Source organism: Rhinatrema bivittatum, chromosome 7, assembly GCF_901001135.1.
Source record: "Rhinatrema bivittatum chromosome 7, aRhiBiv1.1, whole genome shotgun sequence".
Classification (NCBI taxonomy): Eukaryota; Metazoa; Chordata; class Amphibia; order Gymnophiona; family Rhinatrematidae; genus Rhinatrema; species Rhinatrema bivittatum.
Window position 1 is genome coordinate 276,764,200 of NC_042621.1, and position 26,743 is coordinate 276,790,942.

General features: G+C 45.3%; 1 protein-coding gene across 3 annotated transcripts in view; it reads right to left on the reverse strand.

The window, feature by feature from the left end:
* PCGF6 (polycomb group ring finger 6) overlaps positions 1–26,743 on the reverse strand; it is a 211,378-nt gene that overhangs the window by 166,336 nt on the left and 18,299 nt on the right. For all 3 annotated transcript variants that reach the window (XM_029610296.1, XM_029610294.1, XM_029610297.1), the window contains exons 3-5: positions 26,279–26,375; positions 22,795–22,850; positions 8,870–8,929 (exon numbers count right to left, since the gene is read on the reverse strand). In XM_029610296.1, the coding sequence (XP_029466156.1) occupies positions 8,870–8,929; positions 22,795–22,850; positions 26,279–26,375 (213 nt within the window). The remainder of the gene's footprint in view (positions 1–8,869; positions 8,930–22,794; positions 22,851–26,278; positions 26,376–26,743) is intronic.

Genomic DNA, 26,743 nt, shown 5'->3' on the forward strand with positions numbered 1-26,743 from the left:
GGCATCTGGCCCAAGGCATTTCTCTCGAGATACCGGATTGTGTGGTGGTCACCACCAATGCCAGTCTATCCGGCTGGGGGGCAGTATGCCGCCGGAGTTCAGCGCAGGGGCAGGGGACGAAGGAGCAAGCAACCTGGCCGATCAATCGGCTGGAAACAAGGGCGGTGCGCCTGGCTCTCATGCATTTTCTTACCCTTGGTGCAGAATCGAGCGGTGAGGATCCTATCAGACAATGCGACCACTGTAGCGTATATCAACCGCCAGGGAGGCATGAAGAGCCGGCACGTGTCTCTCGAAATGGCCCGCCTAATGTCGTGGGTGGAGAAGCACGTAGCGAGCCTGGCAGAGTCGCACATCGCAGGCGTAAACAACATTCAGGCCGACTACCTGAGTAGTCAGCAACTGGACCCCGGAGAGTGGTTTCTCTCCGACGAAGCCATGCATCTTCTTCGGCATTGCTGGCGGGGGCGCCCCGTCTGGACCTCATGGCGACGTCCCTCAACACCAAAGCAGCTCGGTTCTTCAGCCGCCAGCGAGAACGCGGGGCAGAAGGAGTAGACACTCTAGTGCTCCCCTGGCCAGACCACGTTTTACTCTGTCTTTCCCCCCTGGCCTCTCGTGGGCAAGGTCATTCGGAGAATAGAGCTTCATCGGGGTCCCATCATTCTGGTGGCTCCCGAGTGGCCACGGTGCCCTTGGTTTGCAGATCTGCTACATCTAGCAGTGGATGGTCCGATCCGGTTGGGCCATCTTCCGCGATTGCTCCATCAGGGGCCAGTATTTTTCGAACAGGCAGAACGCTTCTGTCTTGCGGCCTGGCTTTTGAACGGTGCTGCCTCCGGCGCAAAGGATACCCTGATGCAGTAGTCTCGACCCTCCTCAAGTCCCAGAAGACCTCGACTTCGGCCACCTACGTGAGGGTCTGGAAGGTCTTTGAGGCTTGGTGCGCAGCACATGATACCCCCATACCTCAAGGGCCTCTGTTCCTCAGATTCTGGCGTTCCTTCAAGACGGTTTGGATAAAGGACTCACCTACAATTCTTTAAGAGTACAGGTCGCTGCCCTGGGGTCGCTGCCCTGGGTTCACTTCTTCAGTACGCAGACCATTCCTCTTCTCTTGGGACAGCCGGATATTGCCAGTTTCCTCAAAGGGGCGAAACATCTACGGCCCCCGGTTAGGGATCCGTTCCCTTCTTGGAATCTTAATCTGGTACTCAAGTCTCTGGCGGGACCTCCTTTCGAGCCTCAACGCAACACCACCATTAAAGATATCACGCACAAAACTGTTTTCCTGGCGGCAATAAGTTCCGCACGCCGCATCTCGGAACTCCAAGCGCTCTCCTGCAGGGAACCCTATCTCTGGTTCACAGATTCCGGTGTTTCGCTACGCACAGTGCCCTCCTTGCTACCCAAAGTCGTATCGTATTTTCACCTGAATCAGACGGTAGAGCTCCCGTCCTTCCCAGCGGGGGAACCGGGTCCTCTTCATTCTCTGGATGTCAGGTGCACTCTAATTCGCTACCTGGAGATCACTAATGACTTTCGAGTCTGACCACTTGTTTGTGTTGTGGTTGGGGCAGAGGAAGGGCTCCCAGGCCTCGAAGACGACGATTGCGAGATGGCTTAAGGAAGCCATATTCACAGCATACATCGGTACGGGTCGGACTCCTCCGCTGGGTGTTAAGCACACTCTCTCCGTTCACATGCCACATCCTGGGCCGAAGTACAGTCTGTCTCCTCCCAAGAGATCTGCTGGGCGGCGACTTGGAAGTCTCTTCATACTTTCGCATGGCATTACCGATTGCATCTACCGTCGATCTCTGGATATTTTGGCGACCAGGTCATTTGAGCAGGGCAGTTTTGGTACATCCCACCATCTGGACTGATCCTGGTACGTACAGGGAAAAGAAAATTATTCCTTACCTGCTAATTTTCGTTCCTGCAGTACCAAGGATCAGTCCAGACGCCCACCTCATTGATTCTTGAGTTTCTGGGGTTCTTACTTCCCTGCTCGATCTATTCACTGCACTCTGATTTTTTCTAGTTACGCTCACCTCTTGAGCCTGTTCAATTCATGAGTCTGTTACTTAGTTCGTTCTGCAAGTTACAGTTATGGCACCAGTTGCCCTAGTTGTGATGTTCTGTTAAGATTGTTACACTTTATCCATCCTCGGTATGTGGTTATTTTGGCTTTGATATTCTCTATACTGAGCTCCGGCAGAGGGTGCACAGGTACTTATGCCAGCACCCTTCGAAGCCTTGTCTGACTCCATCTGCTGGACGGGGGATATAACCCACTGTCTAGACTGATCCTTGGTACTACAAGAACGAAAATTTGCAGGTAAGGAATAATTTTCTTATCTTGGCAGAGAAGATCCTGGCGCTTCGGTAATCGAATTGGATCAATGATGGATAGTCTGAGAAGGAAACTGAACCATGGTTGCCTCGGCCCGGCTGGGGCGATGAGTATCAGGTGTGCTTTGTCTGCTATGCACTTTTGAATTGTCCTTGTTATGAGTGGTATGGGAGGAAAGGCGTACAGGAGGCCTGGCATCCACGGGATGAGGAAGGCATCTTGAGTGATCCTGAATTGGCTTGGTCTTATTGAGCAGAATTTGGGAACTTTAGCATTGATCTCCACTGCAAAGAGATCTCCGCTGCATGAATGTGTCTTGGGCTATTTCTGTATTTAGTGCCCATTCGTGAGGGCGAAAGATGCGGCTTAGCCTGTCCGCTCTTGTGCTTACTTCTGGTAGGTAAGTTGCTTGGAGATGTATGCAATTTCGGTGAGCATGTTCGAAGATTGTCAGGGTCTCCTTGCAAAGGGACCATGAACCAGACCCTCCTTGTTTGTTGATGTAAAACATCACCACTTGATTGTCCGTGTAGATCATTACCCTGCGTCCTTTCAGGTGGTCTTGGAACACTCGTAATGCATTCTGAATCGCTCTGAGTTCCAATAAATTTATTTGCAAGTTTTGTTCCAAGATTGTTCAGAACCCTTGTGTTTCGTAAATCTCGAGGTGTGCACCCCAGCCCTTGCGAGACGTATCTGTGGTTAATACTGCATTGTGAGGAGGGGAATTGAACAATGCTCCCTTGGATAGGGTGGCGTCTAGGAACCACCATGTTATATCTTCTCATTTCGGTGGTCAATGATAACTTCTGTGTCAATGGTTGCGAATGTTGTTTCCATTGACGTTTCAAGCCCCATTGCAGGTGTCTCATGTGTAGCCTAGTGTTGGGAACCATGAAATTCGCCGCTGCCATGTGGCCCAGGACTACTAAAACCTGTCTCGCTGAAGGCCTGTGAGTATGGTTCAAGGTATGTAACAGAGTACGGAATTGTGAAATTCTGTCGCTTGGTAGGTATGCCCTGTTGCATGTAGTGTCCAGGCATGCTCCTATGAACTGTAACTTGTGTTGGTTGTAGGTGTGATTTCTGAAAATTGATCACCAATCCTAATTCCTGTAAGCATTGTATCACCTGATGGAGGTGATCGAGTAAGATGTTTGGCGTTGGGGGCGATTATGAGCCAATCGTCCAGATATGGAAAGATGGTTATACCAGTTGTCTGAGATGAGCCACCACCACCACCATGCATTTGGTGAACACCCTGGGTGCAGCCGATAGTCCAAATGGGAGAACTTTGTACTGATAGTGTTGATGCCTGTAGCGAAAGCATAGGTAACGCGTTGAGGATGGATGGATTGAAATGTGTGTGTAAGCATCCTTCAGGTCGATGGAACACATCCAATCGTTGGTTTGAATCAGAGGAAGGAATGATTTCAACGATACCATTTTGAATTTCTCTTTGGTGAGAAATTTGTTCAATTCTCTTAGGTCTAGGATAGGGCGAAGGCCACCCGACTTCTTGGGTATGAGGAAGTATGGGGAATAAAATTGTACTGATTTGGTCCTGGGGTAAATTTGTCGAATTGCTTGTTTGCGAAGCAAAGCAATTTCCTCCCCCAGTTGTGGTTGGACGCTGTGAATCTTGAGTGTGGAAAGATGAGGTAATATGGATTTTGTGACAAATTGGAGTTGGTAGCCGTGACGTACTATCTCCAAAACCCATTGATCGGATGTTATCCTCTCCCAGGCTGCCAGGCAATAATGAATCCTGCCGGGTGGTGCTTGATGCTGTGATGGTGGCTGGGTAACGAAAAAGATGAAGTCGCTTTTGCTGCAGTAATTGGCTGTTGTGCCTGCTGTCTCTGGTTACGTGGTTTACCTCTATGTTGGTTTGAGGTATTCTGTTGTGGAGCAGGACGCTGGTAAGAAGGGTATGCTTGTGTATGAAGAGACTGGTAAGATCTGTAGGGTCTCCTGGTATATGATTGCCAACGAGTAGATCCAATATAACGACATGTGGTCGAATAATTAGGATGTGATGTTAATGATTGTACTGCTAGAGCTTCTTCCTTCAGTTTACTTACTGTGTCCTAGAATCATTCTCCGCAGGTTATCTCCTGTACATGGGAGGTTTGTTAGTTTCTCGTGCAAATCTTCACCTATCGAACTTAAGCGTAACCATGCTAGTCTGCGGGCTGCAATGGCTGTTGCAGATGCCCTAGACGATGTTTCATATGCTTCGTAGATTGACCTCATAAGGTGTCGAGAACACTCTTCCATGTCATGAAGAGGCGGAGGTATCTGATCGGCAGTTGAGGAAAGCATACCTTTTATAGCTTGTATGCACTCATATAGGTATTGTACCATGTAAAATTGATGGTGCATAATTCGGGCATTCAACATTGAGTTATGGTATATTTTCCTGCCAAACTCATCTAAATATTTGTTGTCTTTCCCTGGTGGGTATGAGGAATGCGACTGTTTTCTTAAATCTTTGCATCTCAGACTCTACTACAATTGAAGCGTGAGATAATTGTGGTATAGAGTACGGTGATGTTTTCCTCATATGGAATTTTATGTCTGTCTTCCTGGAAACCGCTGATATTAAGTAAGGTGTTTCCCAGGATTTTGTAAGACTGAATGCAGGAGTTCTTGTGGTGGAAGAGATGTTGGTTCTCCTGGAGTATTGAAAATCTTTAGGAGACCAAGAGTTTCTGATCTAGGGTCTGTCTCTTTTTGGACCTCTAGATGTAGTATTGAACCCAATTTTTCCAGAAATTTTGGATAAGTGAGGTCTTCCGGAGAGGAGTACGGTTTGTGAGGTTGTTCCTGTGGATCCGATGGGAATCCCGTAGATGAAGGGGATGTTTGTGGTGAAGGAGAATCAAAGGATATATCTTGTTTATAATTTGGTGAAGCTGGTCGGTTTGCTATGGGAGATGTTGGGGACTCTACCGACTGCTCTCTGTTGGTTTGTGTCTTATGTTCCGGAGAACTGCCAGAAGCAAGATTAGTCATTTTGAATGATGACTGTAGAGAGTCATAAAAACCTGCTAAGGATTGGGACAATTGATAAAATGCCTCTTTTGTATGAGGGAGCATTATTGTACGATCATCTGGTTCTTGTGACTCACATGCTTTAGGCTGCATTGGTGTGTTGTGAGGTAAAGTACTGGATACTTTATGGTCTTTGTTTTTTGTCGTACACCATGTCCATTGAATCCTCTGAAGCTGTAGAAGCGTTAGAGGAAGCAATTTGTATCACCTCTCTATGTGAGAAGGTATTTGAAGCTGGTATATGAGATGATTTAGAAGTCAAAGGGCTTACTTCCCATATTGCACTCCTCTTTGCCGACATTTTGTGGTGGGAGTGATGCGAGTGCTTATGATAGTGTGACGAGTCTGTATGACTTCTACGTGAAGACTGTGATCACTTTCTGCGTTTTATTGTAAACTCTGTCGAAGTATCTCTGGAAGAGAGGGAAGTACCCGAATGAGGTGGGGTTATCGATGGAGATGTGGAATGAGACATTTGTGAGGGTCCACGTTGTTTCTTCAACTCATGTTGTATTACATGAGATGTGTGTTCCTGTGTCTATTGTGCCGATTTGGATTTGTGCGCGGATCTAGACTTGTGCATATATCTTTCTGCGTTTGTGTGCGCAAAAGTTAGACGCCGATGTCTCCGGCGCCATGCGCACAGACATGTTTGGCGCCGGGCGCACAGGTGTTGTCGGTGCCGTGAGCGCAGATTTTCCCTTCATCGCGTGCACAGGTGTCTTCGGTGCCCTGCATGCAGAAATCTTCTGCGCCATGCGCGCAGAAGTGTTGTGCGTCGATAGTTCGTCAGGCGCAGAAGTGTTATGCACCGTCATTGGTTTATGCGCATAAGGCATCTTAGGCGCAGAAGTCTTAGGCACCACGATTTTTGGCGCCAGTGTCTCTTGCGCCGGCGGTTTTGGCTCTGTGGATTGTTTGAAATCCGATGGCCTTTGCCGGCTTCCCACATCCTTACCTCCAAGATTGGAGGATTGAGGATCCCACGATGATGCCCTCTTTTTTGAGGGAGCCGGTAAGATTGCAGAGCCAGGCGAAGAATGAGCCTCCGATGGCTCCGGTGAGGCAAAGAGTTCCTGAAGCCTGTAGACCCGTTGTTTTAGGGCTCTCTGAGACATCCTCGAACAAAATTCACAATCTTCACGACTGTGATCTGGCCCTAGGCATCGGTAACATCGTTCATGGCCATCCGTGACAGACATTACCTTGCCGCAAATACAGGGTTTAAACCCCGATTTTGACATTTTATTTTATAACGCTGAGGAGAAGAACAGCTCCGCGTGCGAACCCGCATGCGGAAAGAACAGACTGAGGAGATTCTGCTACTTTCCTGCGCGGGAACACACATGCAGCCGCAGAGAGCAAAGCTCTGATCTCTGCTTTGACAAGCTCCATCTCCCGGACCTGATTGACAGATCCCATGACAGCATGGCTAATTCAGCCCTGCTAGCAACGGGAAAAGATTCCTTAAATACTTTATAAAATTTCTTTATATTTATTTATTTAAGGGTTTATATACCGGAGGTTCCTGTATAATATACATATCACCCCGGTTTACAATGAACAGTAACTATCGCTTCAAGTTAGCGGTTTACAATGAACATGGTTAATCCAGATAACAGGAAAATATATATAATAATGTTAACAATTAAGAAGTAATAATAAATAGGTAAAATAACAATTAATAAATAAATAGAAAAATAAATAGATAACTAACAGTAAACATCCATGAAAAATAACAGTAAATAAGATAACAAGTTATGTGAAATATGCTGGGGTAAATGGATGATAAGTGACTGACTTTCTACCTGCTCTTAGCTCTGCGGGAATGCTTGTTTAAATAACCAAGTCTTAAGTTTCTTTTTAAATGTGGAGTGGCATGGTTCAAGGCGAAGGTCTGTAGGAAGTGAGTTCCAGAGTGACGGGCCCGCTGTGGATAGGGCGCGTTTTCTCAGCGCGGATTTAGCTGGTTGGGTGATTAGTCTGTTCTGATAAGCGCTTCTGGTCGGTTTCATGGATGTGTGTAGTTGAATTTGGAATGTTAGCTTGAGAGGCGCGATGTTGTACAAGGCTTTATGTATCATCATTAAGGATTTGAATTGGATCCTGAATTTAATAGGGAGCCAGTGGAGATGAAGAAGGATTGGGGTAATATGATCTCTTTTTTTGGCATTTGAGAGGATTCTTGCTGAGGCATTAAGGACCATCTGAAGTGGTTTTGTGGTGCATGCTGGTAGGCCCAGAAGGAGGGAGTTGCAGTAGTCCAGTTTTGGGGAGTATGATGGCCTGTAGTACCATGCGGAAGTCTCTGTATAGCAGGAGTGGTTTTAGTTTCTTTAAGGTTTGAAGTTTAAAGAAACATTCTTTTGTAGTGTTATTGACGAATTTGTTGAGGCTGAATCCGCTGTCTATGATGACTCCTAGGTCTTTTACTTGTTGTGAAAAGGTATCCAGGCTTTGGCTAGTATTAAGAGTTGTGGGTGGGACAGTTTTCCGGTGCTATAATGAGGATTTCAGTTTTTTTTGTGTTTAAGACTAGGTTGAGGCTGGTGATTATAGACAGTGAAAATATTCAGAGGAAACATTAAATGCCTCAATATTTATTACTAGACCATACATTGTGGAGGAACACAAAGTTTTCAGTTTCTACAATGTTTATAGATAGTTCTATCAAGATCCCTGCCCAGAAACACAGAGTGAAGGATTAACACTGCTGTGTTATTTTGAACTATTATGATTCTTTTGAGCCAGGACAGAGACTGCCTTAAAAGGGTTAGAAGCCCAGAACCTTTTTTTTAAATTTCTTTTCATCAAGCAAGCTACTTTTATTTGTGCCCTTCTCTTCCCAGTGCCATGCTTTCCACCTTGCTTCACTGTGTGCTTGGAATAGCCTCCCTGAGTTGGAGCATCATGCTCCCTCTCTGGCCAAATTTAAGTCTGTATTCAGCCTTTTTTGTATGTATGTCTGTTTTTAATTCTTTGTATGTATGTATCTCCTGAAGAAGCGAAACTGTGGCCTATAGTTGGGAAAATGTGTGATTTTAATGTGGCTGTTTTTATACACAAATTGTTGTATATTTCCAATTTATATTTAATAAAACATTTTTGCATTTTTGTACCTTAGCTTAGGTACTTTATATTTTTACCATCATATTTAAGTCTCATTTGAAAACCCATCTTTTTGAGGCTGCTTTTAAATCTTAAAAGTAGATCAAAGCCCTGTTGATTTTAACCGTGTTTAAGTAAAAAATACATTTCCTGAAACTTCTTGTCCAAGTCTTGACTAAATTCTAAGTCCAGAGGAGCAGGGATGTCTTATGTACAGTCCTTTTCATATCTAGTAGCTCAAAAGAAATTATTAGTAATCGTTTGGCATTTTCAAGGACAGGGTGGATTTAAATCTAGAGATTTTACAGTTTCTGAATAATTCTCTACAAAAAACCAGAATCTACTTACCAGGTTTTGGCACTTCTAAACCTCTTTCTTTATAGAAATCATACATCATCTTTTTTTCTCCTAAAATATGGAATATGAGTATTAAATGTAAAACATCCAGCTCTCTCAATATAGTTGATTAGTTACTTTTTCCATAGTTGCAAAATCATATTGTAATTCTCACAACAGTAAAACTACACTACTAGATCTCCGGTTTACCATAAAAGTAAATGTTGCATAGTTGATCGTTTTTTGAAAATTAGATCAGCAAACTATTAGGAAGATTCATCAAGCTGCGATAGGGCTATAATGTGCGTTTAAACTGCGAATATAGCGTAATGGAGCCCTATGGTAGCAATATTGTGCATTATTTGGCCAGATTCCTGCTCCTATTATAATGAGCTGCTTTGCTTGGGATTTTGCAAATTCATGCAAAGCAACTCAGCATACATAATCCTATGTAAATAAAAAACGTGGATAACTTAGAATTTTGTCAGCCACATTATTTAATCTACAGCTTTTTGAAATTCATTACTCTACCGTGGAAGCACTGAGACACTAATGCAGGTTCCAATGCTCCTGAGGTACATTTAAAGGGTCCTGCAGCCCAAACTGGCATTGCCCCGATAAATTAAAAAGTGACACACAGGAGTGTGTGTCTAACTTGACTCCCCCTCCTCATCTGAAGGCCAACAATCAAGCCAGCCCAGCAAAAAAGATGTTTCTTCAAGGTAAGAGTAGCAAATCACCTGGACCGGATAGTATGCATCCTAGGGTACTGAAGGAACTCAAAAATGAAATTTCTGATCTATTAGTTAAAATTTGTAACCTATCATTAAAATCATCCATTGTACCTGAAGACTGGAGGGTGGCCAATGTAAACCCAACCTTTAAAAAGGGCTCCAGGGGTGATCCGGGTAACTATAGACCAGTGACCTTGACATCAGTGCCGGGAAAAATAGTGGAAACTATTCTAAAGATCAAAATCATAGAGCACATAGAAAGACATGGTTTAATGGAACACAGTCAACATGGATTTACCCAAGGGAAGTCTTGCCTAACAAATCTGCTTCATTTTTTTGAAGGGGTTAATAAACATGTGGATAAAAGGTGAACTGGTAGATGTAGTGTATTTGGATTTTCAGAAGGCATTTGACAAAGACCCTCATGAGAGGCTTCTAAGGAAACTAAAAAGTCATGGGATAGGAGGCGATGTCCTTTCGTGGATTACAAACTGGTTAAAAGAAAGGAAAAGGGGAGTAGGATTAAATGGTCAGTTTTCTCAGTGGAAAAGCTTAAACAGTGGAGTGCCTCAGGGATTGGTACTTGGACCAGTGCTTTTCAATACATATATAAACGATCTGGAAAGGAATACGACGAGTGAGGTTATCAAATTTGCGGACAATACAAAATTATTCAGAGTAGATAAATCACAAGTGGATTGTGATACATTACAGGAGGACCTTGCAAGACTGCCATTCATCTGCCATCCAAATGGCAGATGAAATTTAATGTGGACAAGTGCAAGGTGTTGCATATAGGGAAAAATAACCCTTGCTGTAGTTACACGATGTTAGGTTCCATACTAGGAACTACCACCCAAGAAAAAGATCTAGGCATCAAAGTGGATAATACTTTAAAATCGTCGGCTCAGTGTGCTGCAGCAGTCAAAAAAGCAAACAGAATGTTGGAATTGTTAGGAAGGGAATGGTTAATAAAACGGAAAAGCAAGTTTGCTTACCGTAAACGGTGTTACCGTAGATAGCAGGATGAATTAGCCATATTGTCATGGGAACTGTCAATCAGGCCTGGGAGGTGGAGCTTCAAAGTGATGTCAGAGCTTTGCTCTGAGGCTGCGCGCGAGTTCCCGCGCTGGAATAGACTCTCCTCAGTCTGTGATTAAGCAAGCGTGGTCACAAGGCGCAGTCGACTGTTCAGGGAGGTGGGGGGGGGGGGGGGGGGGTCAGCATGGCTAATTTATCCTGCTATCTACGGAAACACTGTTTACTGTAAGCAAACTTGCTTTTTCCCGTCGATAGCAGGGCTGAATTAGCCATGCTGTCATGGGAGTCCTAAGCTCCACATCACACTGAGTGAGAGTTGTTAGCCTCCGATGGCCTTGAAGTGTGATGAAAGTGAGTGACAGTCAACTCTGTTATTCTGTGGATAAGGTTTGTAGAAGAATTCTTCCCAGTTTGGCATCTTCTGCGGTCTGTTGATCCAGACAGTAATTGGAAGTGAAAGTATGAAAAGATGCCCACGTGGCAGCCTTGCAGATGTCCAGTTGTGCTACATGTCTGAGATGCACCAATGAGGTCACCACCACACGTGTTTGATGAGCAGTGAGTTAGGAAGACAGTTTGCACTGTCGTTTTTCGTAGCAGAATTGAATAAACTGGGTTATCCAGCTTGAAATAGTATGTTTGGCTACTGGAAGACCCGGAGCATTGGGGTTGAAGGAGACAAAGAGCTGGGAAGGTCTGGTCTGCGAGTTGGTTCGTTGCTTATAGTAATCCAATGCTCTTTTACAGTCTAAGGTGTGCAGTAATTTCTCCTGTATGTTGCGATGAGGCTTTGGACAAAACACTGGGAGTTCAATGGACTGGTTGAGGTGGAATTGGGAGATAACTTTCGGTAGAAAAGTTGGATGAGTAAGTAGAAGAACCTTATGGTGGTAAAATTGGAGATACGGGCTATAATGTACTAATGCCTGCAATTCATTTATTCGTCGAGCTGACGTAACCACCGTTAAGAACACAACTTTCCAAGTAAGGTATTTAATGTGTGCAGAGTCCATTGGCTCAAATGGTGGTAACATGAGTTGTTCCAGAAACCAGTTGAGATTCCAGGGTACTGGAGGCTTAGAGACTGGCGGTCTAAGATGGACTAGACCCCGCATTAATCTAGAGACGGACGGGTGTAGTGAAATCGGTTGGCCTTCATTGAGCCTATGGAAGGCAGCAATGGCACTGAGGCGAACCCTGACTGAGGCAGTGGCGAAACCTGTGGTATACAAGGTGTGTAAATAGTCTAATAACTTGTCAGGTGCACAGGTGAGCGGGTCTAAACCTTTGGAGCTGCACCATGTTGCATATCTCTGCCACTTGAATTGATAACTGCGTCTGGTGGATGGTTTCCGTGATTCCAACATTATGTCCTGGACTGTGATAAAGAAACCTTGCTCAGATAAAAAGACCCGTTCAACCTCCAAGCTGTTAGATGCAGGGACAAGTGTGGCAGGTGGAGCAGAGTTCCCTGCTCCTGAGACAGGAGGTCTTCGCGTTGCGGTAGCTGTAGCGGTGCATCTGCTGATAGCTGCAGAAGGTGTGTGTATCATGGTTGTCGAGGCCATGTGGGTGCCACCAGAATTAGTTGAGCCCTGTCCCGCATGCACTTTTGTAGAGTGTGTGTGATGAGCGGAAATCGGTGGAAACACATACATCAGTGGTTCTGTCCATGGTATGAGAAAAGCATCCTGGGCGTCCCTGCAGGGACCGGGCCACACGGAGCAAAAGCGAGCCACCTTCCGGTTGAATTCGGTGGCGAAGAGGTCTATCGAGGGTCTTCCCACTTGCGGAAGAGGGTCTCCACCACTTCGTGATGGAGAGACCATTCGTGTGGGTGAAACACTCGACTCAATTTGTCCGCTTGAGTGTTGGCGATGCTGGGTAGATAAGTTGCTTGTAACTGAATGGAGTGACTGTTGGCCCACTTGAAGATGGTGAGGGCCTCTTTGCATAGGATCTAGGAGCCAGATCCTCCTTGTTTGTTGATGTAGAACATGGCTACTTGACTGTCTGTATACACCATTACCCGGTGACCCTGGAGGTAAATAAAGGTTCCGAGGGCGTATCGTATCGCCCATAATTCCAGGAAGTTGATTTGGTAGGACTGCTCATCTGGTCCATTGACCTTGAGTTTGTAGTTGGTTGAGATGCGCTCCCCATCCTTTGCGGGAGGCATCCGTGGTGAGTACTGCATTGTGCGAGAGCAGGACGAACGGAGCGCCCTTGGTGAGAGTTGAGCATTGTAGCCACCAGTCCAGTTCTTGAACCATGGCCGCCGTTAAGTGTATTTTGTATGTAAGCGGCTGTGAATGTTGTTTCCATTGTCTCTTGAGATACCACTGAATCTGCCTCAATTGGAGATGTGTATTGGACACACTGTGGATCGATGCCGCCATATGCCCCAGGACGGTTAATACCTGAAGGGCGGATGGGAATGGGGTGAGCTTGAGACGTCGAAAAAGTTGGCGCATGATGGACCTTCTGTCCTGTGGCAGAAAAACTGTTTGACTGTGTCCAGGCAGGCCCCTATGAATTGAAGCCATTGAGGCTGTTGCAGGTGGGATTTCTGGTAATCGACTACTAGACCCAATTTGTTGAGGCAAGTTATTTTGTCATGGAGGTGTTGGCGGAGCATGGCTGGAGTTGAAGCCACAATTAGCCAATTGTCGAGAAGGGAATATGATTATGCCTTTTTGTCTGAGAAATGCCACCACCACTGCCATGCACTTGGTGAGCACACGAGGTGCTGTTGAGAGACCAAAGGGGAGTACCTTGTATTGGAAGTGCTGGCTATTTACTTGGAAAGACAGGTATTGCCAAGAGGAAGGATGCATTGGAATATGAGTGTATGCACCCTTGAGGTCTATAGAACACATCCAAGCCCTGGGTTGGATCAGAGGTAAAATGGCCTTTAGAGATATCTTGAACTTTTCTTTGACAATGTATGTGTTAAGGTCCCGGAGATCCAGGATGGGACGGAGATCTCGCAACTTCTTGGGTATGAGGAAGTAAGGGGAATAGAATCCCATATTCTGTTGGGAAGGAGGAATGTGTTGAATCACCTTTTGCTGTAACAGGGCGGAAACTTCTCTTTCCAATAGGGTGAGGTTGGACTTAGTCCCTCTGAATGTCAAGTGAGGGAGCTGTGGTAGGGAGGGAAAGGGGATCCGGTAACAGAGATGAACAATGTCCAGCACCCACTGATCTGTCGTGATGTCCCACCAGTGTTGAATGTGGGCCTGTATACCTCCCGCTAATACCTTCTCCGATGGTGGCGTGGCTGTAATTAAAAAAGACTGGGCCGGTTTATTGGAGGTGGCCAGCTGTTGATCTTGTGGGCGCTGTGGGTGGGGACGACCTCTTCGATTTTGAGAAGACTGGTTCTGTGGTCTAGTCTGAGGTTGATATGGAGCAGGTCTGTACGACGCATATGGGCAATATGCTCTCCGTTGGAAAGGCTGTCTCCTGGGAGGAACATAATATCTGCGTGTCGAAGAGTACAGTTGTGGTGCGGTGAGCGATTATACCACCACTGACTGTTCCTTAAGTTGGGCTACGGTCTCCTGGAATCCGGTACCAAACAAATTGTCTCCCTTACAAGGTAAGGGACCCAGCATGGCAATTTCTTATGTTCTTAAGTAGTAGAAGGGAGTTTGGATTTAAAGGGTTTCTTGCAGGATTCTGATAATTCAGTTACTTCTAGAGGTACTTTACTTGTTGAATTTCTTTTGGAACCAGACAAAGAGCTGACCTTTAAAATGTATTTCTGTTGTAAAGACTCTTCTTTTATGAGTCACAAAATTATGATATTTCCTGATGTGGCTAGGTCCACACAAATGAGAAGGAAAGCTTTTCTGAAGCTAAGAGAGAAGGTAGTTGCCATAGGCACTAACTTCACTCTGAGGTTTCCATGTAAATGTTTAGTAAAATATGAAGAGTAATGGAGAAACTACTACCTGATAATTTTGTTTTCTTTAGTGTAGGCAGATGGACTCAGGACCAATGGGATGTACAAAAGCTACTTCCGATCAAGGCGGGAGGCTGCCTGTGGTCCAGTCAACATTGCCTGTGCAAAGGCGGCATCTTCTCGGGCCCATATGTCCAGGCGATAAAACCTGGAGAAGGTGTGCAACGAGGACCAAGTCGCTGCTTGGCAGATAGATATTGACTGGCGACAATAGTCTAACTTCCACCCATGAAACCGCCTGAACCCTAGTGGAATGAGCTCTAACCTGAAAAGGTAATGGCTTTCCAGCCTCCACATAGACTCCCATGATCACCTCCTTAATCCAGCAAGCTATGGTAGCCCACAAAGCTGGTTCTCTGCTTCCTTCCTTTTGGGGTTGTTCTGAGACTTCCAGATACTGTACTAGGAGTCTCGACATCCAAATGACTAAGGAGACAATATTCCTCCACATCCTTGAGTTTATCCAGGGATGGCAACAAAATAGACTGATTTAAATGAAACTCAGATACTATCTTGGGCAAGAAGGATGGAACCGTAAGTAGCTATAACACCCTTGGAGTCATCTGGAGGAAAGCTCCCAGCAGGGCAATGCCTGCAGTTCAGAGATGTGATGAGCATTTAGCCTCCAGGAACACCATATACAAAGTCAAAAGGAAGGACCTGCCAAAAAAATACAGTATTAAATTAAGATTCCACAAGGGAACTGGCAACCATAAGGGAGGTCGAAGGTGCTTCACTCCCTTCAGAAAACGGTTCACGTCAGGATGAGCTGACATGGAGGCCCCATTCACCTCACCCCTGAAACAGGAGAGAGCCACTACCTGCACCTTCAAGGAGTTAAGGGCCAAAATTTTATTCAAGCCACCTGCAAAAATTCCAGAATAAAGTGGGATTTTGATAGTCCGAGAGAGGACACCGCGTTCTTCGCACCAGGTGCGAAATACTCTCCAAACCCGTACATATGTTAGGGAAGTGGAGAACTTTCAAGCGTGGAGTAAGGTAACAATTAGGGTAGAATATCCCTGCTTCATCAGGTGAGCCTTCTCAAGGGCCAGATCGTAAGACAGAATAGAGTTGGATCCTCTTGAAGGACCAGCCCCCTGTGCAGTGGGAGGCGCAGGGGGGTTCTCCACCAGGAGTCTCTGCCTGGGCCAATGTGGAACTACTAGTAGGATTAGACCCCTGTGGTGTTCGATTCTGCAAATGACCTTGCCCAGAGGGGTCACGGAGGGAAGGCGTACAGCAACTCATCTTCTGGCCAGATCTGGAAGAGAGTGTCGATCCTTAGGAACAACGGATCTCTTCTGCGACTGAAGAATTGAGGAACCTTCGCATTGTGAGATGCAGCCAGTAGGTAGACTGATGGGATGCCCCAGCGATCTATTATCAGTTGAAACGCTTTCGTTGACAATGCCCACTCTCCAGGATCCAAACTCTCCCTGCTTAGAAAGTCTGCTCTAACTTTCTTTTCCTGCGATGTGGGAGACTGAGATCATTTGTAGAAGTACTTCGGCCCACTCCATAAGGAGGACTATCTTCTGTGACACCTGCTGACTCTTGGTTCCTCCATGACGATTGATATAGGCTACCATTGTTGCGTTATCAGACATCACGTGGACCGCTTCACCCTGGAGTCTGTGGCTCAACTATGAACACACTAATCTGACTGCCCAGGCTTCCGGGCAATTGATGTTCCAGAGGGTCTCTTCTTCTGTCCAATGTCCCTGGGCAGTCAGCTCCTGAAAGTGAGCTCCCCAGCCCCAGAGATTTGCATCTGTCATCAGAACCAGCCAGTTTGGGGAGGACAGGTACATGCTCATGCTCAGATGAGCTTCCTGCAATCACCACTGGAGAAGAGGACAGAATTCCATCGGTAAGTAGAAACAAACCGCATAGTCTTGAGACTGTGGGTTCCAACGTGATAGCAGAGAGCGTTGAAGTGGACGCATGTGTGCCCTCGTCAACGGCACTACTTCCAGGGTTGCTGCCATCAAGCCAAGGACTTGGAGATAGCGCCATATGGTTGGGCATACCGTGTTCACCAACTGACACACCTGGTACAACAACTTCTGTATGTGTGTGGTCGGAAGAAAGAAATTGCCCCGCCTGATGTCGAACTGGACTCCTAGTACTCCAAGGACTAGGAAGGCTTGAAGCTATTCTTGGCCAGGTTTACTACCCAACCGAGTTCCGGTTACAAGGCGATCACCCTGTTGATCACCAGGAGGCTCTCTTCCATGGACTTGGCCTGGATCAGCCAATCCAAGTATGGGTGCACCAGAATCCCATCTCTTCTCAAAGCTGCTGCCACAACCACCATAATCTTGGAAGATGTTCTGTGGGTGGTGGCTAGGCTAAAGAGCAGCGCCCAAAACTGATAATGTCGACTAGGTATCGCAAACCGTAGGAAGCATTGGTGTTCTTGACTGACTGGAATATGTAGGTAGGCCTTGGATAGGTCCAGGGAGGTAAGGAACTCTCCCGATTGTACAGCCATTACCACAGAGTGTAAGTTTCCATGTGAAAATGAATCACTCGCATTTAACAGTTGACACTCTTGAGGTCTAGGATGGGACGAAAGGAACCTTCCTTCTTGCATATGACAAACGGAAAAACGCCCCATATTTTCCAGGGGCATAGTTACTGGGATCACAGCCCTCATCCTGAGAAGCCTTAGAAGTGTAATCTCCACTGCCTACTTCTTGTGCCAGGAGTGGAAAGGAGACATCATGAAAAGGTCCCGAGGAGGGCTGTGGAATTCCAGCGCATATCCTTCATGTACAACTTCCAGTACCCATTTGTCCGAAGTGATCTCAACCCAACGTTGGTGAAAGAGATACAGATGACCCCCTATCTCCTCGTCCAGAAGGTAGGTCACTAAAATTTCACTGGGGGGGGGGGGGGGGGGTGTTTGGGATGAGCCTGAACCCGAATCTGCCCTCTCTTGGGCTGCTGAATATGAAAGGGCTGAGACCTCCCAAGGGATCGAGAACTCTGAAATGTCGCATTTCTATAGGGGTGAAAACACTGGGAACCCCTGGAACGACCCCTCATAGGTGAGGGGTGCTGTAACAGCTTTCTCTTACCTCCGGTAACAGGGGAACCGGAGATTAGTCCTATATACTGGCCTGCTTTTCCAGCTCGCCCTTTAAAGGATCACTCCTATTCGGAAGCATCTTTGTAAGATTAGCTTTGGAGGTTGCGTCAGCTGACCAATTCTGCAGCCATAATTGTCTGACTGCCACCATTGAGGCCACTCCTCTGGTGAAGTATGGACTAAATCAGAGCCCGCGTCTTATAAAAAGGCGGCAGTGGGTTCTATAACCACTCTGGAATTCACCCCCCCCCCCCCCCCCGAGTCATCCACCTCCCGAGAGAGATGCAGACATGAACGAGCCACCAGAGCACAACAAGAAGCAATCTGTAAAGTCATTGCTACTGTGTCAAAGGCTTAAGGATAGGCTCAAATAGTCTATCATGCGTATTCTTTACGGCCACTCCTCCCTTCACTGTGATAGTTGTTCGCTTAGAGATGGCACAGACCAGTGCATCCACTTTAGGGAAATGCAAATGTTCTCTTACCACTGGGTCCAGAGAGTATAGAGCTTCCAATGCTTGGCCCTCTTTGAAACTTGCTTCTGGGGCATCCCATTCCAGATCAAATTCCTGGATGGCATCCATCACTGGAAAGCAGTAAGAAGCTTTCCGCAGGGAATCAGAATGAGATTCTTCTTTGGTTCGGTCATAGAATCTACCCCAGGAACTCCCAGCATTTTCAGGGTCTGGGAAACCAATGCTGCCAATTCGTCTCTATGAAAGAACTGTAACATGGCCCGATACGATTCCAACACAGGGGGGATTTCCCCATCTTCCAAGGAATATGGGCTCCCCTCTTAGTCCATGCCATCTGGGTCCCTATCAGGGTTACCCTTAGTGGGGCGAGGCATGCCGGTAGGAATGGAAGAAAGAGGGTTCACCGGTTGAGGTTCCGTCTGGACAGGGGCAAGTGAGGCAGGAGACTGCGCCTGTACAGGCTTGTAGCCCCTAGAAAAACTCCACCCAAGAAAAGGCAACCGGGTGCATGCCTAGTCCAGGAGGTACTGGTGTAGGTCCAGCTGAATTTCCCCTTCCCACAGATGATCCAGTCAAGGGTGTATTCAGATCCAGCGTCCTGCCAGTTAAGGGTATGACCAACCCATCATCTGAATGGGAGGAGCCTGGCTTAGCAAAGTCCAAGGAGGCCAACTCTCCTTGGGCTTCCTCACAGTGCTAAAAAATTGGAATCCAGGTCAGGCTGTGAAGCCCTAATATGACAAGCTATGCAGAGAGCCAGGCACTTAGGTTTCTTGGTTGCTGGCACCATTGGCAGCGCTAGCTGTGCATTTAATCGGCTGGCACTTAAATTTATGCACACAAATTTTGAGTGGCATGGCAAGGTGCACACACAGCCTGTGCTCACAGCTCTTCCTTATTGCGTGCAATAGGGCATGCACAGAAACGCACGCAAGATGGCACCATCCTGGCCTACCACACGGTGGGACGACCAAGCCTATAGCGGAGACTAGCCCATTGGGTCTGCTCAACTTGCTTGGAAGCTCAGTTCCCCTTACTCCAACGGGAGTGGGAATGACGTTGGTATGGCATGCCAAGTACGGAGAGAGGGGGAAGTCTTTCCGAAAATCCCTCTAATCATCTCCGAGTCAGAAGGTAAATCTTCCCTATTATTTATTTTAATACTTACCTGGGCTTAGCACTTACCGTCCGAGTACAGAGATGGTCTCTGGCTGGAAGGGGAGAAGGCTTTGGCTGTTACCGTTGTGCTCAGCTTCCTGAACCCGCTGCCTTAGCAGCAAAGCACATGCCGGGAACTGGCTTCCGGATCAAGGCACACCTCCGAGGGATCTCGGAAATCGCCTCAAGAATTCTCAACTTGGGAAGTGACCTTTTAGGTGTCACCGCAAGAGAGCAAGGCTCAATTTTCTCCAATTTAGAATGCATAATTTCTCCTTCCAAAACGTATAACAATCCCCATAGAGAGAGGTACGTCCACCATCTGCTGGAGACAGAGAATACTGGAGGGCTGAGGTCATGGCAGGGCTATATGTTCTGTGTCATCAGCTTTACAGCCTTACTCCATCCATCTGCTGCAGGGGAGCTAACCCATTGGTCCTGAGTCCATCTGACTACCTGCTAGGAAATAGATAATTTTTTGGACCCTGCTCAATTACACTTTCTTCCAAACAGAGGTAGTGCTACTGTCTCTGCATAGCAGTTTCTAGCCTGTTTGGGATTAGGTATATAAGCATTTTTCTCTCCAGTATCCTCTCCAAAATGAGGTCTGACTGGGAGCCCCTTAGCCCTGGGCCAAGTTGGTGCCATTTTCCAAAATGGCACAAACCAGGTTTTGTCCTATCATATGATAGGGAAGGTCCAGGGCCTGGACAAGGCCACATGGCTGTGATAGGGGCAAGACCTGGTTTGTGCCATTTTGAAAAATGGTCCCCCAGGCCCCTAATCTGACCACCCATGCTTTAAGGTAATGGGCTGCGGGAGGTAATCTGAGGATTCTTTTTGAAGAGTTGGGGGGTGGGAGGTAGTCGTCACGTGAAACATTTATTCTAGTGCAACATTTATTCTAGTTTTTGGACCGGTGCTTTTTAAAATTTATAAATGATCTGGAAAAGGGTACGACAAGTGAAGTGATCAAATCTACAGATGACACAAAATTATGCAGAGTAGTTAAATCTTAAGTGGATTGTGATACATTACAGGAGGACCTTGCAAGACTGGAAGATTGGGCATCCAAATGGCAGATGAAACTTAATGTGGACAAGTGCAAGGTGTTGCATATAGGGAAAAATAACCCTTGCTGTAGTTACACGATGTTAGGTTCCATATTAGGAACTGCCACCCAGGAAAAAGATCTAGGCGTCATAGTGGTTAATACATTGAAATCATTGGCTCAGTGTGCTGCAGCAGTCAAAAAAGCAAACAGAATGTTAGGAATTATTAGAAGGGAATGATAAATAACAATGGATGTTATAATGCCTCTTTATCACTCCATGGTGAGACCGCATCTTGAATATTGTGTGCAATTCTGGTTGCTACATTTAAAAAAAAAAAAAAAAAAAAAAAAAGATATAGTTGACTGGAGAAAGTGCAGAGAAGGGCGACCAAGAGACATGGAACAGCTTGTCCTATGAGGAAAAGCTAAGGAAGTTAGGGCTGTTCAGTTTGGAGAAAAAAAAGACAACTGAGGGGGGATATGATAGAGGTCTACAAAATCATGAAAGGACTTAACAGATTAATGCAAATCGGTTATTTACTCTCTCAGGTAATAGAACAGCTAGGGGGCACTCCATGAAAGTAGCTCATTTAATTTTCTTTGATTTGTTTTCTTTCATTCAGCGCATAGTTAAGCTCTGGAATTCATTGCCAGAGGATGTGGTTAGACCAGTTAGTGTAATTGGTTTTAAAAAAGGTTTGGATAAGTTCCTAGAGAAAAAAAATCCATAAACTGCTATTAAGCAATAGTATCTTGAGATGTATTTAATATTTGGGTACTTGCGACTTGGACTGTCCACTGTTGGAAACCGAATACTGTGCTTGATAGACCATTGATCTGACCCAGTATGGCATATCTTATGTTATGTTCTTATGACTTTTTTTTGGCAGGGCTGTCTCAACTGGTTTCCCGGGGTGAGGAGGGGGGGGCAAGTTAGACTCCAGATGACTTTAACTTATCGGGACAATGTCTGTTTAAAGGGCCCTTTAAAGCAATGGTGGCCCCATTGCTTTAAAGGGCCCCACCATTGTGTTGGGGGGCTGCCATAGTGATTTGTATAGGCCTCTGTTGCATTGTTTTGTCCCATGAGCTTTTACCACAAGAGAAAAATACGTGGCAATACAGCTGCGATATTTTGTAGGGGAGCAGCAAAATCTCAGGAACACCCATCCCCCAAAATATTGGGCCCCTCCCATGAAAAATTATAACCACTTAGTAAATCCAGACCTATGCCCTCAAGATGAGACCTTTTTACATCTTAAAAGTGTGATAATTTAACACGGAACAATCTGGAAGTAAAAAGTTGGTCGTAATTACAGAATGTTAAAAACAGAACAATATGATAAGCTTTACCAAAACTCTAATGTACAGAATAAAGAATCAAGGCAAATAAGAGGCTCAGGAATGCCTACGTATAAAATACAGGCCTTGAAGGTATGCCCAAGCAAGATATTTTATCTCCTTACCCCTTGAAGAGAGCTGCTGTCCCAGCAGCTCTCTTCAGGTTTGGGTTGACCACAGCAACAGTGGTTCCTTCTGGGTCCATGTCCTTCACAGCATCAGCAGGACTTGTTGGGCATAAGTGGGCACTAGCTACCAATATTTAACCTACTGGTGCCCATGTGTTTTCCACCACTTCTATAATAGTCATCTGATTTCCAGATGTAATGGACATTTAACATAGTACCATAGATGATAGAAAAAAACAACTGGCACATCTAATCTGCCCAGTTATTTCTGTTCTCACTCTCCATCTCTAGAGTGCGACCGCTTATAAGATTTTAATCTAGGACAGTTTTTCTCATCTTCATCATTTTTACTCTACCACCTTAATCAGCTGAACATGTAAGATGTCTCACTTAGTTCACACATGTAGCTTATCCCAAATACTTGAGGCATACCTAATTAGTAACATGCCTCTGAAATTAATCTTTCATCAGTATTATACATTATACAATATATTAATCTTTCATCAGTATTATACACACATAAAGGAGGTTGTTGGAGAAGGGGGGAAGAGTCTGGAAGGAGAGGAGAGGGCAGAGAGGCTGTCTGAGAAAGAAAAGTCAAAATCCCACAAGTGAAGACAGCAAATACGACTTAAATAGAGCAAAACAGCAAAAGAAAGCTCTCAAAAATAAAGAAAAAATAAAGATAAAACAAATGAAAAAGACAAATTTTCACTGGATCCTAAACATTTTGCCTGTTGCCCATGTTTCTAAATATATTTCCACCCTCAATTACAGAATGTATCAATTCTGAATAAATGTGTAGAATGGATTTGTAACTAATGTAACTCAGTAGTTCAGCACAGAAGAGGGAGGCCCTGAATTAAATGGTCAGTAATGCATGCTTTCATTTGATTGTGCCCTTACACTTCAACGGTACATAAAGAAAATAAACTTACTGTCTTCCAAGTTGATAACTAATTTGTACACTATGTCTTGTAACTGTCGGTCCAACCTAGCAAAGAAAGAGCAGAACAAGAGAACAATAATGATAAAACTTATCTAGCTGAATACATTCAATAATATGCCTTATTCAACAAATCAGTACATTTAAAGAATAAAAAGGCAGGCAAGTAGGGAGTTGAGCCAACTCAAGACTTTGGGTCTCTCTGGAGCTCTCTAGCACCACTTTGCAGCCAAACTGTCCCAGAGATAGAGCAGTCCATTTTGCAACTCAGATGCTGTCCTGCAACTTAAATTTTAGAATTAATGTTAAAGTAAAAAAGGCAGGATATATTAAGCTCCAAAACTGTCGACATAGTAATGTGTAACTAAATTAAAAAGTATGAGGCTTTCAAGAATAAAAGATACTCAGATGAGTAAAGAGGTGATGTTTTAGAAAAACATCATGTAGGCAGCCAAATGATACACGCAGGAGACAAGTCCAACTCCTGGACAGGGTTTCTGCTTCTCATACTAGCAGGAGTTGGGAGTGCTGTGGAGGCAGTATTCTCAGCACCTGGGAAAGAGTACCAGTTGTTGCTCAAAAATGGCTACCAACTGGCTCCAGAGCATTTAGGTCTGGTTCCAGAGTGATCTAGGATATGTGCCTTTCAGTAATGAGAAATTACTACTTACCTGAAAATTTCCTTTTCCTTAAGGTGGATAGATTCAGGACCAGTGGGTTATGCACCTCTACCAGCAGATGGAGACGGAGCAAACTGATGTCACAGTATATAATACTCCTTTAGTGACAGCAGCCTGCCAGTATTCTCTTCTAAAGCAACTGTGGACAAACTAGCAAAAACATATAACCACTTCAGTACACAGACAACATGAAACACTGAGCTCAGACAATAAGCACATGAACACTAGACTAGGGACTGGAAGAATACTTACCAGTAATCTACCTTGCTATTCGACAGACAAGGGAGGGAAGTTGAATCCATCTAACCACCTTAAGGAAAAAGAAATCATCAGTTAAGTAGTAATTTCTTAATTCCTAGCATGGGGATAGATGGATTCAGGACCAGTGGGATGTACCCAAGCTACTCCTGAATAGGGTGGGAGGCTGCCTGCAGTCCAATAAACACTGCATGTGCAAAGGCCGTGTCCTCCCGGGCCTGCACATCCAAACGATAACACCCGGAAAAGATATGTAAGGAAGACCATGTTGTAGCTCAGCAAATGTCGACTGGAGAAAATAATCTAACCTCCGTCCATGACACTGCCTGAACCCTAGTGGAATGAGCCCTAACCTGAGTAGGCAACAGCTTTTCAGCATCCACATATGCAGACATGACCATCTCCTTAATCCAGTGAGCTAGTGTAGCCCGCGAAGCTGGATTAAGGAGAAGGTCCACCATGAAGGACAAACAGACCATCTGTCTTTCGGAAAGGTTTAGAAACCTCCAGATACCTCACGTCTCTTGACATTCAAGGGATGAATATGCGATATTCCTCTGCATTTCTTTCCTTATCCAAGTTCAGCAAGGAAATGGAATGATTCAAGTGAAAATCTGAGACCACTTTAGGCAAGAATGAAGGAACAGTACACAGCTGTATGGCTCCTGGAATCACCCAAATGAACAGTTCCCAGCATAACAAGGCCTATAGCTCGGAAATTTGATACACAGAACATATTCGAAACACTGTTTTCAAAGTCAATAACCGCAAGGAAAAGCTACACAGTGGTGGAAAAACATAGGGCCCACCAAGAAATCCTATACCAGGTTAAGACTCCACAAAGGAACCAGTAACTACAAGAGAGGACAAAGAAGATGTTTCACTCCCTTCTAAAATAGGCAAGAACCGCAACCTGTACCTTCAGAGAATTAAGGGCCAACCCTTTATTTAACCCATCCTGCAAAAATTCCAAAATGAGCAGGATCTTAACTGAAGGAGGAAGAAAACCTCAGTCCTCACAGCAAGCCTCAAACACTCACCAAACCCACACATAGGCTAAGGAAGTGGAGAACTTTCGAGCTCATAGCAAGGTAGCAATCACCGCAAAGAATATCCATGCTTCAAACAAGCGAGCCCTCTCAAGGGCCATACCGTAAGACAGAGTCCAATCTTTGTGAAGGACAGGCCCCTGCTGCAATACATTCTTGTGCAGTGGAAGACAAAAGGGGGGTCTCTACCAGGAGTCTTTGAAGATCTGCATACCATGGTCTACTGGGCCAAACCGGTATGACCAACACCACCATCCCCATGGCCTTCGATCCTCCGAACTATTCTGCTCAACATGGGCCATGGAGGAAAGACATACAGCAGCCTGTCCTCTGGCCAGACCTGCATGAGGGGATCAATACCCCAGGACATTGAATATCTCCTGTGACTGAAAAATCGAGAAACCTTTGCACTGCAAGAAATCGCCAGCAGGTCTAGGAACGAAGGCCCTAGCGATTCACTATCAGCTGAAATGCCTCGCCCGACAATACCCATTCTCCTGGGTCCAGACTCTCTGCTGAGAAAAGTCTGCTTACATTGTCTTTTCCTGCAGTGTAAGAGGCCAAGATCTCCTGGAAATGCCCTTCCACCCATTCCATAAGTTGGTCTTTTTCCCGTAACATTTGCTGGCTCTTGGTTCCTCCCTGCAGATTGATGTAAGCCACCATCATTGCGTTGTCAGACATTACACGGACCACTCGACCCTGCAGTCTGCTGATGAACTGTAAGCACACCAACTGTACTTCCCAGACTTCCAGGCAATTGATGCCCCAGAGAGATTCTTCTGTATTCCAGCATCCTTGCGCCATTAGCTCCTAACAGTGAGCTTCCCAACCCTGAGACTCGCATCTGTTGTAAGTACCATCCAGTCTGGCGATGTCAGGGAAACTCCCTCTCTCAGATGATCCACTTGCAACCACCAAGGAGGTGAAAGCAGATTTCCATCAGAGAGTGGAGCCCACCTGGGCTGTAGGCCTTGGGGAGATATCCTTGGTGCGAAAGGACAATGCATTACCTGGAGAGCAGGTCCTTGCTACAGGATCCTTTCCTGCTGTACTAGGTTGATGCTCTCCAATCATGAGACCTTCTTCAGGCTGGCAGCCCTGGTGCTGCCTTGGAGGAAGTTGGGACTTGGCTACTATGTCCCTGAAGGTCTCATCTATATACCTCTCTGTCTGCCTCAGCTCCTCCAGGTCTGCCACTTTATGTCGACTCCCCCCCCCCCCCTTTTTCCTTTTCCAAATCCATACTTCACAGGTACAGTGCAATAACTGCATAGGGTGCTGACAATGATCAGTAAAGAAGCACCTCAAGTTCTTTAGTGGGAGTGGCTAAGTAAAGCATGGTTTTAAAAGAAAGAAAGGAATACTAATTTAGTATTATGCCAGGCTAAACTCTGCTGCAACTTGACAAACTGTTTTTTTTTAGTAAAAACATTAAATAAAAGTTAATATACTATATCAGTACTCCACCATGCCAAAGATCACTTACCTGATATTATAAAGTGGCTGAGTCTGATGTACAATAATGTTGCACTTAGGACATCTGTTACTGTAGTAAAAATGTTTCACTATGCAGCTCTTGCAGACTGTAAGAAAACAAACTAATTAAAATTTCTATTCAGAGCATACATGTTATATTCTTCACTGTGATTAGAGCTACTGAACATAAAACTTGGTAATTGAAGTCAGAAGACATTAATAGCTATGGAAAAGAAACATTAATGGACAGATTAATTTTAATCAGTGTCTCACTAATGGGTCTACTGATTACAAAATGATTGAACTACATACTATCAATCATCGCTACATTTTTATGTTTTTAGAATATCACAACACAAAGTCTTCATGTGTGTCAACACAACTACAAAATGTGGCATGGATTTCAATACAGTTTTACAGGGAAAAAAAAAGTTAACTATTGTCCTCAGCTTATCTGCAATAAAGAGAGAAAAAT